The sequence below is a fragment of the Solanum stenotomum genome, chromosome 7, assembly GCF_019186545.1.
Source record: "Solanum stenotomum isolate F172 chromosome 7, ASM1918654v1, whole genome shotgun sequence".
Lineage (NCBI taxonomy): Eukaryota > Viridiplantae > Streptophyta > Magnoliopsida > Solanales > Solanaceae > Solanum > Solanum stenotomum.
Window position 1 is genome coordinate 59,300,185 of NC_064288.1, and position 15,640 is coordinate 59,315,824.

The 15,640-nt window shown below is 32.6% G+C and overlaps 2 protein-coding genes and 1 pseudogene across 2 annotated transcripts; 1 reads left to right on the forward strand and 2 right to left on the reverse strand.

The window, feature by feature from the left end:
- Positions 1-1,506: 1,506 nt before the first annotated feature.
- LOC125870105 (uncharacterized mitochondrial protein AtMg00810-like) lies at positions 1,507-1,878 on the reverse strand. Its single transcript, XM_049550463.1, has one exon. The coding sequence runs from the start codon at positions 1,876-1,878 to the stop codon at positions 1,507-1,509; it is 372 nt and encodes a 123-aa protein (XP_049406420.1).
- A 7,557-nt stretch (positions 1,879-9,435) lies between these two features.
- On the forward strand, positions 9,436-10,711 carry LOC125870682 (uncharacterized; annotated as a pseudogene).
- Positions 10,712-13,056: 2,345 nt separating this feature from the next.
- LOC125870106 (uncharacterized) lies at positions 13,057-15,028 on the reverse strand. The gene is made up of 3 exons (XM_049550464.1): positions 14,873-15,028; positions 13,974-14,118; positions 13,057-13,733 (listed from the first exon to the last, which is right to left on the reverse strand). Exons 1-3 carry the CDS (start codon positions 15,026-15,028, stop codon positions 13,057-13,059), a joined length of 978 nt encoding a protein of 325 aa, XP_049406421.1.
- Between the last annotated feature and the right edge of the window lie 612 nt (positions 15,029-15,640).

Consider the following 15,640-nt stretch of genomic DNA (forward strand, 5'->3'; position numbering starts at 1 on the left):
AATTATAGGTAAATTTAATTGAAGTTACATTTATAGACAGTCAAAGTAAAACTATTAGGTTATCAAAAGAATTTTAATAGAGAAGTCTTTTTAAAATATGAGATAGAAAATCTTAAATATATTAAGATATGTTTTCTACAGCAACAAATAAAAATACGTGACAGTGAAAATTGTTTACAATATGATATACATTACGTAAGACCGGTAGAAGTTAAACCAAACGTTAAGTAAAGAAGGTATGCGTCTTAGTGCTATCTCGATGACTCAATTGACTATAATAAGTGAGATATTAGTAATTAGCCCGAAAAATACGTAATCTAGTTACCAAATAGATTAACATTAAATGAAGTAGTTGATGTAAAACCATATCTCACACATAAATAAATCACTATATATTGTGGTCAGCATTAACAAGACGAAAATCACAAGCATAACAACAACAAATTAAAGTGAAAAAAAAATCATGACTATGTCTTCCTCATCACATCATCACTTTGTCCTTTGCCTCTTCCTACTTAGATTTTTATGTGTTAATTCACAACTCCCCCATGATGTTTTTATTGTGATCATAAAAAATGAAACTCCAAGTGTGGTTGAAAAAGATTGTTCCTTATTTGAACAACATCCTACTCAAGGTGTGTTAATTCCTTCAATGGAGATTTTGAGATTACGTATAAGAGGAAGAAGAAGAACAACAATGTAAAATAAAATGTGTATTGTATTGAATTAGCTCAACTGAACATTATACAAATATATATACATCACTTCATACACCTGTACACCTACATGACTCAGTTGTTACAATCTGTTACAACTAATTCGTAATCCTCACTAACTACTCTGCCACGTCAATCGACTACTAACTAACTGACTAATTATTAACTAACTATTCCCGTCTTCAATACTCCCCCTCAAGCTGTATGGTGCAAATAAATTGTATACACCCAGCTTGGATAGTAGAAAATCATGTTGAGTCCTCCCCAAACTCTTTGTCATTATATCAGCCAATTGCATCTTGGAAGGTACATGATCTGTTTGGATAAGGCCTTCTTGTATTTTTTCTCGAATAAAATGACAATCAATCTCTATATGTTTTGTCCTTTCATGATATATAGGATTAGCAACAATTTGAAGTGCTGCCTTGCTATCACAAAACAGCTTAACTGGTAACTCCAACTCCACTTTCAATTCTCTGTATAAACCTACTAGCCTCACAACTTCTACTACAGCATTAGCCATGCTTCTATACTCTGCTTCAGCAGAGCTCCTCGACACAATGTTCTATTTCTTCGACTTTCACGAAATTAAAGAGTCTCCAATTTTCACCACAAAACCACTCACAGATCTCCTTGTCATAGGACAAGTAGCCCAGTCAGCATCACAATAAACTGAAAGTTGTTTAGAAACCTTTGATGACAGCATAACTCCCAAACCTGGTGCATTTTTTAGGTACCTGATCACTCTTAATGCACCCTCCATATGTGATTTCTTAGGCTTATGCATGAACTAGCTAAGATTCTGTACTGCATAACTGATGTCTGGCCTTGTCATGGTGAGGTATAGCAATTTACCAACTAGTTTCTGATAACCTGTAGGATCACTAAGAATCACATCTTCATGTGCATCCTGAGATTCACAGCTCATGTCAAAGTCCTGACTAGTGAACCTTTGATTGACTTCCAAAGGAGTGCTAATTGGTTTGGTTCCTGCAAGACCAAAATCTGATACAAGATCCAAAGCAAATTTCCTTTGACTTACCATGATACTATCCTTATTTCTTGCAATTTCAAGACCAAGGAAGTATCTCACTCCCCCAAGTCCTTGATCTTGAAATGAGTCTGAAGCATAATCTTGGTAGCCTGAATTAGCTGAGAACATGAGCCAGTGATCAAAAAATCATCCACATAAACCAGAATGAGAACCAAATCAGAACCAGAACTTTTGCTGAACAAGGAATAATCATGGTGACTTTGGATGAAACCAGAACTTATAAGTGCCTCACAAAGTTTTAAGTTCCATTGTCGAAATGCTTGTTTCAAACCATAGAGTGATTTTTGTAGGCGACAAACGTTGGACAACTCCCCCTTTTTAAGTAGGCCAGGAGGAGGAACCATGTAGACCTCTTCAACTAAATCACCTTGAAGAAAAGCATTAAAGACATCCATTTGATGTAAAACCCAACCATGCATGGCAGCCAAAGAAAGAACAACTCTCACAGTTACCATCTTGACAACTGGAGAAAATGTCTCTTGATAGTCCAAACCTTCTTGTTGTGTGTAACCTTTAGCTACTAGTCGGGATTTGTACCTTTCTACCTCTCCTTGAGCATTAAACTTCACCTTATAAACCCACTTACACCCTATAGCCTTCTTCCCTGGAGGTAATCCAACCAACTCCCAAGTGTGATTGTCATGTAAAGCCTGTAATTCTTGTTCCATGGCATGGAGCCAGAGTGGGTTCTGCATAGCCTCATCATAAGAACTTGGTTCATGTATAGCAGAAAAATTGCACAAGGACTGGAAGTAAGATGGGGATATTGAGGCATAAGACATATAGGTAGATAAAGGATGAGCAGTGGAGCAAGTCTGAGGGTGTGAATGAGTGTTAGAAACAGTATGAACAAAACTGTGCAGCCATCCAGGAGGCTTAGATGATCGAGTTGACCTCCTAAGGTTTAGCTCAATGGTGTTAGGAGAAGAGACTGCAGATGGTGATGGCAGTGAAAAATGAGTACGAGATGAAGAAACGGGATCAGGTGATGTATTTAAGGAGAGAGAAATATCAGACACCTCAGGCAATACAAAAGAATTCTGATGATCATCGTAAACAAACATGTCAGAATTATCAGTAAAAGATGGTCCAGAAATCTCAGCCTGATTATGTCTGAAAGGGTATTCATATTCTCTAAAGATGACATCCCTACTAACAAAGAAAGATTTGGTGGACAAATTATACAGTATGTACCCCTTTTGTATGGTAGAATAACCCATAAAAACTGACTTAATAGATCTTGTAGCAAACTTATCACCATTAGTATTATGGTTAACAGCAAAACATAAGCAACCCACAACTCGAATGTGTTGTAAAGAGGGTTCCCTCCCAAAAAATACAGAAAAAGGAGATTTTCCTGATAGTGCAGCGGATGGTATTCTGTTTATCAAATAAACAGCATTTTGAACACAGAGACCCAAAATCTGATAGGTAAATGAGCTTGAAATCTAATAGCCCTGGCAACCTCCAAAATTTGTCGATGTCTCCTCTCTACTACCCTATTCTGTTGAGGGGTGTAGGCACAGGATCTTTGATGAACAATGCATGCGGTTCTAAACAATTCACTACAATGAGAGTTAAAGAATTTTGAACCATTATCACTTCGGAATACCTTGATAAAACCACCAAACTGCCTTTGTATTAGTTGGAGAAAATCTTTCAATACAATGAATACATCACTTTTCAGTTTGAGGAGAAATGTCCATACCATTCTACTACAATCATCTACCAAAGTAAGAAAATATCTATTTCCATCATAAGTGGAGGTCCTATATGGACCCCAAACATCACCATGAATCAAATCAAACACTTTATTAGATCTATTAGAACCTTGAGGGAAAGGCAACCTAGTTTGCTTTGCTAAAGGACAGATTGTACAAGGTGACAATCTGAAGGTATTGGAGATTTGTGGCATGTGCATTTGTTGTAGGATCTTGTGATGAATGTGTCCTAACCTTCTATGCCACAAGTCAACAATGTCCATTATGCTCAATGCAGTTGAGGGAGCAACAGTAGAAGAAACAATATTGTGTGGCCAGTAGTACAAACCATTTTCCAGATTACCAGTCCCCTTCACCTCCCTAGTGTGAAGGTCCTGCAGTATGCAATGATCAGGATAAAACACCATGCAACGCTAGAGTTCTCTAGTCAGTTTAGAGACTGCTAGTAAATTGTAGTTAAAATCTGGAATATATAAAACATGAGATATATCTCCCTGTGTCAATCTAGATTTCCCACTGAAAGCAATAGGTATTTGTTGACCATTAGGCAAATGAACTTTATTAAATTCAGTTGGAGGTAGAGGTTAAGTTTCACAAAGCAATGTTGGAGTTGATGTCATATGATTTGTGGCCCCTATGTCAACTATCCATTTATGACCAGATGAATTATGCACTACAGAGTAGTTAACAATACCTGCAGTATCAAGTGAAGGGGATCCATGTGAAGTAAAATGATTGCCTGTGAATGCCATGTTTATGTCACCACCTCCATGACCATGTGTGCCTGTATTTCCATATCCATGAGTACACATGTCTGCAGTAACATTAGATCCTGAAGATCCAAATGCATAAGATCCATGTAATCCAACATGACCATGTGTGTGAGCTCCTGTGTGATTATTACTTCCAATAGACCTGCTAATTTCACTTGCATTGTTATAATTGTGAGAGAACGATAAATTGCCATAAGATGGCCCTGTATTATGACCACTGTACTCAGGATTAAACCCAGGCACAGGTGAATTATGAGCTGGAACATTGTACTGCACATTGTATCCCTCTTTCTTCTTTCCTTTATACCAAGGAGGATAACCTATAAGCTGAAAACAATCACTCTTCATATGACCTTTCGTCTTGCAGTGATCACAATAGGCATTTCGAGACTTGTATCGAGGCTTTAGAGAGTGCTTAGCAGTCCAGAGTGCTGTAATATTGTTTCCTTCGGTTACAACTTTTAGTCCCAAAGTGTTACGATCCACATCAGACCTTTGACTCTCTTATTCAACAATCATTGCATATGCCTGATTGAGAGTTGGTTCAGAAGTCTTAATCAGAATTTGTCTCCTAGCTTGCGAGTGTGATTCATTTAAGCCTCCAAGGAATTGAATCAGTCGTTATTGTTGCAAATGCTCAACATAATGTTTCGACTTTGGGCACTCACAGCTTGGGAATATCACCGTAGCATCATATTCAGCCCATAATTCCTTTAATTTCGTAAAATAAACCGAAATAGTATCGATCCCCTATGCAATCGTTGCAATCTCTCGATGTAGCTGGTAAATCCTCACACGATTGACCTTGTCAAATCATTCCTTCAAATCCTCCCAAACCAGTGATGCATCAGACGCATAAACGATGCCACTTAAGAGATTATGAGCAACAGTGTTCATAAGCCATGAGAGAAAAATCGCATTACAGGTATCCCATTGATCATGATACTTAGTCTCGAAATTTGCTCTGTTGCAGGTTCCTATCACAAAACCTAACTTCCTTTTCACTTGCAAAGCAATTCGCATGGACCTCCGCCATAACTCGTAATTTTCCGACCCTGTCAACTTAACAGGACAAATCACAGATCTTGGAGTGTCCGATGGATGCAAGTATAGAGGGTGTGTGTAAGGAATAACGAATTCAGTCGCCATTGATGTTGCTTCATTCCCCTGCTCTAATACCATGTTAACTTTTTCAATGGAGATTCTGAGATTACTTATAAGAGGAAGAAGAAGAACAACAATGTAAAATAAAATGTGTATTGCATTAAATTAGCTCAACTAAACATTATACAAATATATATACATCACTTCATACACCTGTACACCTACATGACTCAGCTGTTACAATCTGTTACAACTAATTCGTAATCCTCACTAACTACTCTGCCACGTCAGTCGACTACTAACTAACTGACTAATTATTAACTAACTATTGTCGTCTTCAATAAGGTGTGATCAAGCTAAAACCAGGAGCAGTTGATAACATCGCCAGAAGTATTATGCCTGGACGAAACACACTTGATTGTCTCATGACATTAGAGGAAAAATTTGGGTTTTTCAATTTGTTTAATTTGGATGACACAGGTTTTTGTCACATTCCTAATGAAGAATGTCTATGGAAAATACAGGAAGAAGGACTATGCATGATCTCCCAAGGTAAATGTGTGATGTTCGGATGGGGTACTACTTTATCGATTAGACATACTGCAAGTGAATTAGTTAGATATAATAATATTGCAAGTGAATCATGAAAATATATTGCAAGCGATGAACCAAAAAATGAACACTTCATTTGGAGGAGAACTCCTTAGTGAATAATGATGAAATTGTAGAATGATATATCATGATTTGAAGTTTTATGAAATTAATAAGAAAAAGTTGTGAATCGAGTATAACAACTTCTTTTTTTTAATTCTTTAAGTTAATATGCCTTGAATTTTATTCTCAATTGAGTAAAGTATTTCAAATTCTCATTAGGTTTATGGGGAAATTGACATTCAGGATGCTTCAATATTATTTGAATTTGATCTACTGTATGTTATCCGCATTGTCTAAGTATTTTATGATAATTGAATCCCGGAGCTAATCTCTTCTTATGTGCGCACCTCCAAGCTCGTAAGGGTAAGCAAATTGAACCCCACACCCCATCACTCCACTACATACTCATACTCATCTTAGAAAATATGGTCACTGATATTAGTTGTTGGGGTCAGTTTGCCCAAAGATTGATACTCTTATATGGTGTGATATTGTTCATTTTAAATCAAGTATACATAGTGGTGACTTCATACTATACTTTGAAAAAAAAACCAAGTTAAGTTTACAATGATAGCTAAATTTTAAATATGTATATGTTGACTATTTCTTAAATAGAAGTCCTAAAAGTCGCTATTTGTGAACTTCGCCTATTCTATCTCTTGAATAAAATTTAAGTTGGATAGTCATTTTTTAGGAATCCAAAGCCAAAAGGGCAAAAAACTTTTTCGTAAAAACTTTTTTTTGGAAAATCGCTGCTCCGACAGCGTTTTCTTTAATTTCTTTTTTCGAAAATTTTTTCTTAATTTTTTTTTTTAAGTTTTATGAAAGAACAACATTTTAAATAAAAATTGCTGACAGGGAGCCTGATTCCATCCAAAAATTTGAATTCGACGTAGAAATCATCAAAATGAGGCACGAATTTTAATCGGTGTCGAATTAGGCTGCCTTTTCAGCGATTTTTGTTAAAAAAATTATTTTTTAATAAAAACACTGCCTTATTTTTAAAACGAAAAATGATTTGATAAAAAAATAAAAATTGAAGAGAAACAAATTTAAAAAAAAAAGAAAAAAATTTAACTAAAAAGCTGTCAAGGCAGCAATTTTCAGCCATTTGACAGCTTTTTTACAAAAAAATGTATATATATATATCTTGAAATCGCTGCCAAGGCAGCGATTTTGGTGGAACAAGTTTTTTTTAAAAAAAAAAATAGCTGCCTTGGCAGCGATTTTTGTAGCAATATTCTTTAATTTTATTTTATTTTTTGAAATTTCTGTCAACTAGTCAACATCTGATGGTAAATTTCTTTTATTTTTTTTTAAATCGCTGCTCATGCAGCGTTTTTGTGATTTTGTTTTGAAAAAAAAATCGTTGCCCTTGTAGCGTTTTTGCGATTTTCTTTAAAAAAAATTGACAATTGCTGCTATGCCAGCGTTTTTATAAAAATAAACTTATTTTATTTTTTTGGAAATGCTGCTGGCAGCGATTTCCGTTAATGTTTTTTTTTTAAAACGTTATTATAAATTCTGTGGAAATTATATTTTTTTCTAGAAATCGCTGGCAGCGATTTCGGTGGAATTTTTTTATAAATATTGCTGCCAATTATATTTTTTTTAAATTGTATTAGATTTATTTTTATCACTAACTAATAGGGAAATTTCCTTCCAAATTTCTTGTTTTTTAATTGTTCAAACATTCACATGTCATATTTTTTTTAAAAAATCCAACTCAGATGCATGCCTAAAAAATAGAAAATGTTCACGTGTTTCATTTAAAATTTTCTTATAAATTGGTTGAAGTCTCCCTTCAAACTTCAAGTATAATTTTTCAACTCTCCTTTCGAACTTTTTCAAAAGTCTTCCTCTATAAGGTAAGTTTGGACTTATTTTATTTTTAATTAATTGATTTTTAACTTTTATATGGTATTGTGAATATATTCATCTTTAAATAATTATATTAACTCTAACCCTTATTTTTATATTTTGTATATAGATATGCATCCATCAAATATGTACGTACATCCTGGTCCAATAGAGTATGATGTATTAAAATTTAAAAATTCAAGTTCATCATCGTTCCGAAGGAATTTGGAATGGTAGCTTAAGGGAAGAGAATTCTTGCTTATATACGCGTCGCGGTGATGTTGAATTTTGGCAACATATAAAATATCATTCTTTACATCCTCACATTCGTCGGTATTTTAAAAATTGTAGATTTAAAGGAATTCCTTATGTAGAATGTGTACCGTATGACAACAGATTAATTTCTGCTTTAATTGAAAGGTGGCGTCCAGATACGCATACCTTTCACATGCGAACGGTGAGGCTACCATAACTTTACAAGATGTAGAAATTTTGTTCGAAATGGTAATAAATGGTAGTCCTATAATTTTAAATGGCGCTGATACTTTAGGAGTTTTTGGTAGACAAGAAATGATGTTTGAATTAACGGGATGGTCACCTGATAATGATTGTTTTTCTGGTGTTAGTAGATTGTTAACATATAAATTAATTGAGCATATTGAAGATTTAGATAATATTACTGATCATTCAACTGAGCGTGAGGTGCAACAAAGGTTTAGATTATATTTATTATGGTTATGTGGTGGATCAATATTTCCAGATAAATCTAATAATAAACTTAATTTAGACCTTTTGATTGACATAAAAAATTTAAATGTAATGTCAACACAAGCATGGGGAGCAGCCGCATTATCATATTTGTATAATTGTTTATTTCGTGCATCAATGAAACAATCAAATAAAGTTTGTGGATTTCTCTCTTTAGTGCAGGTATACATTTTTTTTAATTATTTTTTATATACTAGTACTATGCACTTTTAATTTTAATTGTATTCTAAGAAATGTTGAATTTTATTTATTGTAGATTTGGGCATGGGAACGTGTTATTCCCCTGCAACCATTACCGAAATCTCTAAGGACCAATCAACTTGAGGATTTAACTGCGCTTGCACGTAAATGGACGCAACGTAGAAATCATCAAAATGAGGCACGAACTGTAATCGGTGTGATTAGGGATGTACTAGATAATCTAACTGATAATCACGTATATAAATATTATTAGTATTTTAACTATTAATATTTGTATCCCATTTTATTTAAATTTTTAACTATTCACACTTATATCTCACTATCCAAGAAAATCATGTGAATATAATGACATTTACGTAGATGTTAGGTAGGTCCTCAAAATAAGATATTATATGACATAATAGTACAAAAAAAATATTTCATAAGATTGTTTTAGTAGTGTACATATTTGTTTTTATTTTTTTGTCAAAAAACTTTAATAATTATCTTACTTACATTTTTTTTTATAGTTTATTTGGCAACCTTATTCAGAAGATGTTATTAATGGATTGCCTGAGTGGTGTCGGTCAGGACAATCTGTCTGGATGGCACATGTGCCACTTATTTATGGAATTTATTGTGAGTACACATGATTGATCGTGTTGTGAGACAGTTTGGTTATTTACAACATATTCCTGGACCGTGTACCCAGTTTTTCGAACATCATTTTAAGCGTGATAAACAATCCAAAATAAAACAAGAGTATATAGATGCGTTTAACTACACACAATATTTATGGGAACAACGTCAAAATCGTATATATCGACCTCCATTTGTAAGTGATCAAGCAGATTACTTTCGTTGGTACATGGGGCATTCCCGCATGTTCATTGGAAATTCACAACATGTTGTACAGAAAGGGTATCAACACATGGCAGGAAGACATGAGGCATTAGTATGTATATTATGTAAATTTTAAATTATTATATTGATTTTTAACAATTTTTTTGTTATTAATATTTTTTTATTCATTATAGGCTAGGGGTCATGAAATGTAGTATCGTCGAGCTCGGATGATTGAAAATGATGAAAATCAATCTAATGAAATGAGACAATATGAGGAGGAAGTCGCTCGTATTTCAATGGAGTCAATGAATACGGCCTTCCAGGAAACGCGATTGAGCTTTGCTCCTAATTACAATCCTCCCACTCAATACGATGAACCACCACCAGTACAAGTATCTCGCCGATCGCGACAAACAACACCTAGAGATAGTGCACATCGAGGTAGAAGGAGCGCTGGTGAAGGTCGTGGTCGAAATCATGCGGAGCATCATTTGATTGATGGAGATAATTTGGTTGATAATAACACACATTTGGTGGTTACTCCCGAGCCTTATTATCCCACGCTTGATTTTTCTGCAGGCCCCTCTAACACTAATACTAATTTTTCAAGTCAAGAAACAGTTGGTTTTGTAACTCCACATGTTTCAATATCTGGTTTTGCACAATTCAGTGGATCTCAATATGGTTTTCAGCATGGTATGCGTGAATTTCCTATACATAATTCTCCATTTGGTGGGAGGTTGAATTTTTCAAACGTAAGGTTGAATTTTTCATAGAAATTTTATAATTTTTTCTTAATTTTTTGTGCATATTTATTTTATTATATTATATTGTATTGTATTATAGGTAATCGTGTCCCATGATCCAAGGTTTAATGCTGAAGCTTCACAACATTCAATTTTTGATAGAGACAATCCACCTCGAAGAACATCTAGGCTACACAAATCAACTTGATATGGAACAGGTAGTCACTATCAAAATGAGAGAGATTCTGAAAATGAAGATGTAGAAGATTCGGAAAACTCAGAAGAATAATTTTTATGTATTTTTATTTGAAAGGCTAAAGATGTTTATGCAGTAAATTAGATTTTGAGTACTGCTAATTGGCAAGACAAAATTTTGGCATGAATTGTCAAGACACGGGTAAATGACGAAAATGCCCCTTTTGCTCCAAAACCACTTGTATTTCCCTCCAAAAATGAAAATCACCTTTCACATTTTAATAATTATTTTCTCTCTCTCTTACTTTACTCTTTATATCACCTTTCACCACCTCTCCTACATCTATCACTCTTCACTCTCATCCGTTCTTATTTTAATTTGTTGATCAAAATTTATTTTGTTTTGGATTTATATAATTTTAACCAAATGGAATCGACTAGTCAGAATAGCCAATTAAACGATGTAAAAATTGACAAAAAACAAATATATTTGAACAAAGGTAGTTTAATCAATTCGGATTTGTCGTTGATTTATTATTCCAAATTAAAATTATGAACGAAAAGGAAAAATAACACTATTTAAAATGACAGCATATGGAGACCCAAACTTGATAGTAATAGAAGTAAATCTTACCAAAAAAAAACGAAAAAGTTCAATAAAGTATGAAATTAAATAAAAATTTCTTGGGCAGTGTGAAATAAATAATTATAACTTGAACTTTTCAAAAGTGGTTTAAGTTTTAAAAAGTTGGAAAAACCTTGATAGTGTCAGTTGTGCGAGGCCTTTTTGCCATTTGTATATGTGGGGCCATACTGTACTTATTCATTTCCTCACTTTATCTCTTCCAATTTTAATCTTTTCTTTTACTTGCATTTTCTTTTTTGCTTGCAACTCTTATTATAATTTTATTTTGATAAATAAACTTTGAAACTCACCCCCAATATATATATATATATATATATATATATAATTTATTTGAGGGAAAATTAAAGTGATATGTTAGAAAAATATTAATTTTTTTTGGATGAATTCAAAGAAATTGAAGATAGTTAAATTAAAAAAATAAATTGAACTCTCACCAATAAAGTAAAAACTCACTCAATTATTTTAATTATTTAAATTTTAGTCAAAAATTTATTTTTTGAGATTTCAATTTTAATCACTCAATTTTTAATTGCCAAATATATTTTTATTTTTATTTGTTCTATAACCACTTAATGTTTTTAATGTTTAATATTAATAAATTTTTTCGTTCTTCATTGTATCTTTTTTCAATGCAAAAATCCATTTTTTATTTTATCTTGGCATATTCTAAAGCTTTTTTTTTTAGTTCTACCTATCAGTGTAAAAAAATTTTATTCATACTACTATTATTTTGTGCTTTCACAAATTTATTTGTTTAATTTTTTTTTATTAATTATATCTTTGTAAATAAACAAATAATTTTATATAACTATTTTTAATAATATAAATAAACAATATCGAGATAAAAAATAATATCAAAATGTTAGAAATAGAATGAGTCGGAAAGATTTTTTGGATTTCATATTTTTCATGAATAAAATTATTTAAGTGGAACTATAAAATTTGGAAGAATTGTTAGAAAAGAAACTAAAGTAAAAAAAAGTAAGAAAGAGAAAAAGAAAACGTTAAAAGGTAGAAAGAGAAAGATGTTTGGCCATTTTTCTGAAATGAATCTACTTGGCAAAATATAAATGGGCCTCATAAATAATAAAATTTTCAACAGTTGTGGTTTTAAAAGTGGTTTTACTTTTGAGGGTAATTTAGGTACACGAAGTAAATAAATTTACCCAAACACCCTTAACTTTTCACCAAAATTACAACATACTTTGACTTTTGCTGCTCGTGTCATTTCATGTCAAAAATTTGTCTTGCCAATTATATTTTTCATTAGATTTTTATGTGTGTTGAAATTTGTTTTTTCATGTAAATTTAAACAAAGAGTTTGAAATTTATTGTCGTTGCAGTGAGATTCTCCTCTTTATTTTCAACATTTGCAGGATGTTTCTTTTCCTTTAAGTTATGTCAAATAAATACTTTTTATGTTAGGTCAAATCAATACTTTTTAAATTAGGTCAAATCAATTATATAATTATAATATAAATGTAGTTACTTACAAAATATTAAATTAACTTTTTACTTTTTAACTTACTTGAAAGATTAATTTAATCAATATATTTAAAATGCAACAAGACAGATTAAATTCATGTACACAAGTATTTAAAAATGATATATTATAATATTAATAACAAGACAGAAAAATTACATTCATGTTAAAAATATAGACAATATATTTAAAATCGAGTAGGACATCGTGCCTTTGTGTGACCCGTTTCCTTACAAACACTACATTTTCTGGTCATGCGAGCCGGAGCTATATCCATATCATTCTTAAGTCGGCTTCTTACTTGCATACCTCATGTTCGCAAATATTCAGTATTTGCAATTAAATTAAAAGGAGTTGGCGGCCAATACCATTCATCACCCACTAGGGTAAATGTCTCAGTGTATGTTTGTTTGTAATATTTTGTACTGTAGAATTTACTTACATATGACTTTGGCTCGATTCCGCGAAGTCCACAAAATTTAATGGCAAGCGAGCAAGGCATATGATAATTTCTCCATTTTCCACAAGAACATTTCTTACCTTCTGCAGTAACCTTGTGGACATTTCCACCTTTACCATCATGAACAAAAGTAAGAATTTCAAATACTCCATCACCAGTGTTGTATGTCATCATATCTGTGTGCCTTTGAGCTTTTTGATAATAATCATTAAATTTTTTATCTATTGCAAGAGGCCACGACATATTACTTTGAAGTAATGCGATTGCAAGGTTGTTTCTTTCGACAAAACGATCAACAAGAGTTTTGAACGTCATTCGAACCATGACAGTCACAGGAAGCCCCCGAGCTTTTTTCAATAAACCATTATATGACTCAGACACATTTGTCGTCATGGCACCCCATCTACGACCACCATCCTTATACATTGTCCATTTTTCCAAAGGAAATTCATTTAACCATTCATATGCTGCAAGAGACAATATTTTAATTTGTTGCATCTGTTGCACAAACTTTTTCTTCTGGTGCTCTGTAGCCAACCACATTAATTTCTCAAGTTCACTATTTACAAATTTTTTATTGAAATTTGCTTGTAAGTGTCGAAAATAAAATTTATGGTATGTATTGGGTGGACTCAACCAATCATAAGATTGAATACATTGCAAGATTCCTTAATGACGGTCAGAAATGAGGCCAATTCCTTGTCGTTCACAAACAATATGTGTCCATAATAACTTGAGAAACCACAACCAAAACACAAAACTCTCACGTGCAACTAAAGCATATGCAAGTGGGAAAATATTTCCATTGGCATCAATCCCAACCGCAATTAACAGTTTCATATCATAAAAACCATAAAGATGTGTGCCGTCGATGGAAATGACTGGCCTACAACTTTTGAAACCATCAATGCTCTGTTTAAAAGCCCAAAAAAGAAATTTAAAGATTTGTTCACCTTGCATTATTGTAGAATGATGCTCCCACTCAATAATAGTTCCTGGATTGAATAATTGTAGTGCAGTCATGTATCGAGGTAATGCCTTAAATAAACTTTCAAAATCACCATAAACCATTTGAAATGCTTTTCTTCGACCTTTTTATGCTTTTTTATAACTAGGAGTATAGTGATGCTTTCCTTTGCTGATTTCACGGATCATCTTAATATTTTTGTCTGGATTTTACATAACAAATGGTATCAATGAAGTGGCAATCATGTTACTATTCAAATTGAAATGATCCTCCTTATAATTATCTGTAAGACAAGTATGCGGTTCAATCATTCTTCCTGTCTTCCATATATCACTTGAAATCTCTCTAAAGCGAATCATCCAATTACACCCCAACTCATAACGCTTGCAAATAACTATCCAACTTTTACTCTTGGATTGATCGCAAAGAAATTCTTTTTTTATTGCAAGAGTATATGCTCTTACGGCAGATTTCATTTGCTTCTTATTCATAAATAGCATACCTAGTTGTATATACAAATTAGATTAATCAATAATAAATAAATAAATAACTATAAAATATTTAGTTTGCAACAATTGAACCTGATTGGATATATTTAGGATTGTTCGGATTTCAAAGTGTCGTTCGGATAGAACCATCATCTCATGTATAGATAAAATCTTCTGCACTTTCTTCAGTGTGATCTAAGTATGGAATCACTGTAGAATGATGATTAATACTTTGATCTTCAACGGGTGCATTAGGTGCATCATCCACATCATCATCATCATCATCCTCACACATTTCATCATTGTCGGTTAATTCATGCTCCAAAGGTTCATTACTATGCAACTCACCAACTCGTTCATCACCCATAATATTATTATTCACAATTTGTGTAAAATAATTCACTGCATCTTGAAGTTGGTCACACCTATAAAATATAATAATATAAATATATTGCATATTAAAAAAATTTAATTCTAATAAATAAGAAAACATTACATTTTTTACCTACAGTTGGTTCCGGTTGAAAAGAATTCAAGTGCATGGAAGCATTGCTAGGCTCTCCTATATTGTAATTTGGCACACTCTAATTCAAATAATGATCATGAATATATAAGACAATTTTTATTTATGATATCGCTGCGTCAGAAGCGATATTTTTTTTTAAAAAAAAAGTTAGAGGGAAATTTCACCGCCCTAGCAGCGATTTCCTTTTTTTTAAAAAATTCTTCACTAAAATCGCTGCCAAGGCAGCGATTTCAAAAATTAGATGTTGACTAGTTCATAGAAATTTAACAAAAAAATAAATCAAAAGAATTAAAAAAAAAAAAATAGTTCCACCAAAAGCACTGCCAAGGCAGCGATTTCTAAAAAATAAAAAAAATTTCCACAAAATTTATAATAACGCTGTAACTGCAGCAATTTAAAAAAAAATTAACGCCAAAAAAATAAAATAAATTTGCTTTTATAATAACGCTGTAA

What these genes read in the sequence shown, in the direction of transcription:
- LOC125870106 (XM_049550464.1), bottom strand. Translation starts at nt 15,028, where the DNA reads ATGGGTGATGAACGAGTTGGTGAGTTGCATAGTAATGAACCTTTGGAG. An exon ending in GTATTAATCATCATTCTACA is followed by an intron (nt 14,119 to 14,872) that starts GTGATTCCATAC and finishes GCTTTTAAACAG; the next exon opens with AGCATTGATGGTTTCAAAAG. An exon ending in TGCATATGCTTTAGTTGCAC is followed by an intron (nt 13,734 to 13,973) that starts GTGAGAGTTTTG and finishes GGTTGGCTACAG; the next exon opens with AGCACCAGAAGAAAAAGTTT.
- LOC125870105 (XM_049550463.1), bottom strand. Translation starts at nt 1,878, where the DNA reads ATGTTCTCAGCTAATTCAGGCTACCAAGATTATGCTTCAGACTCATTT.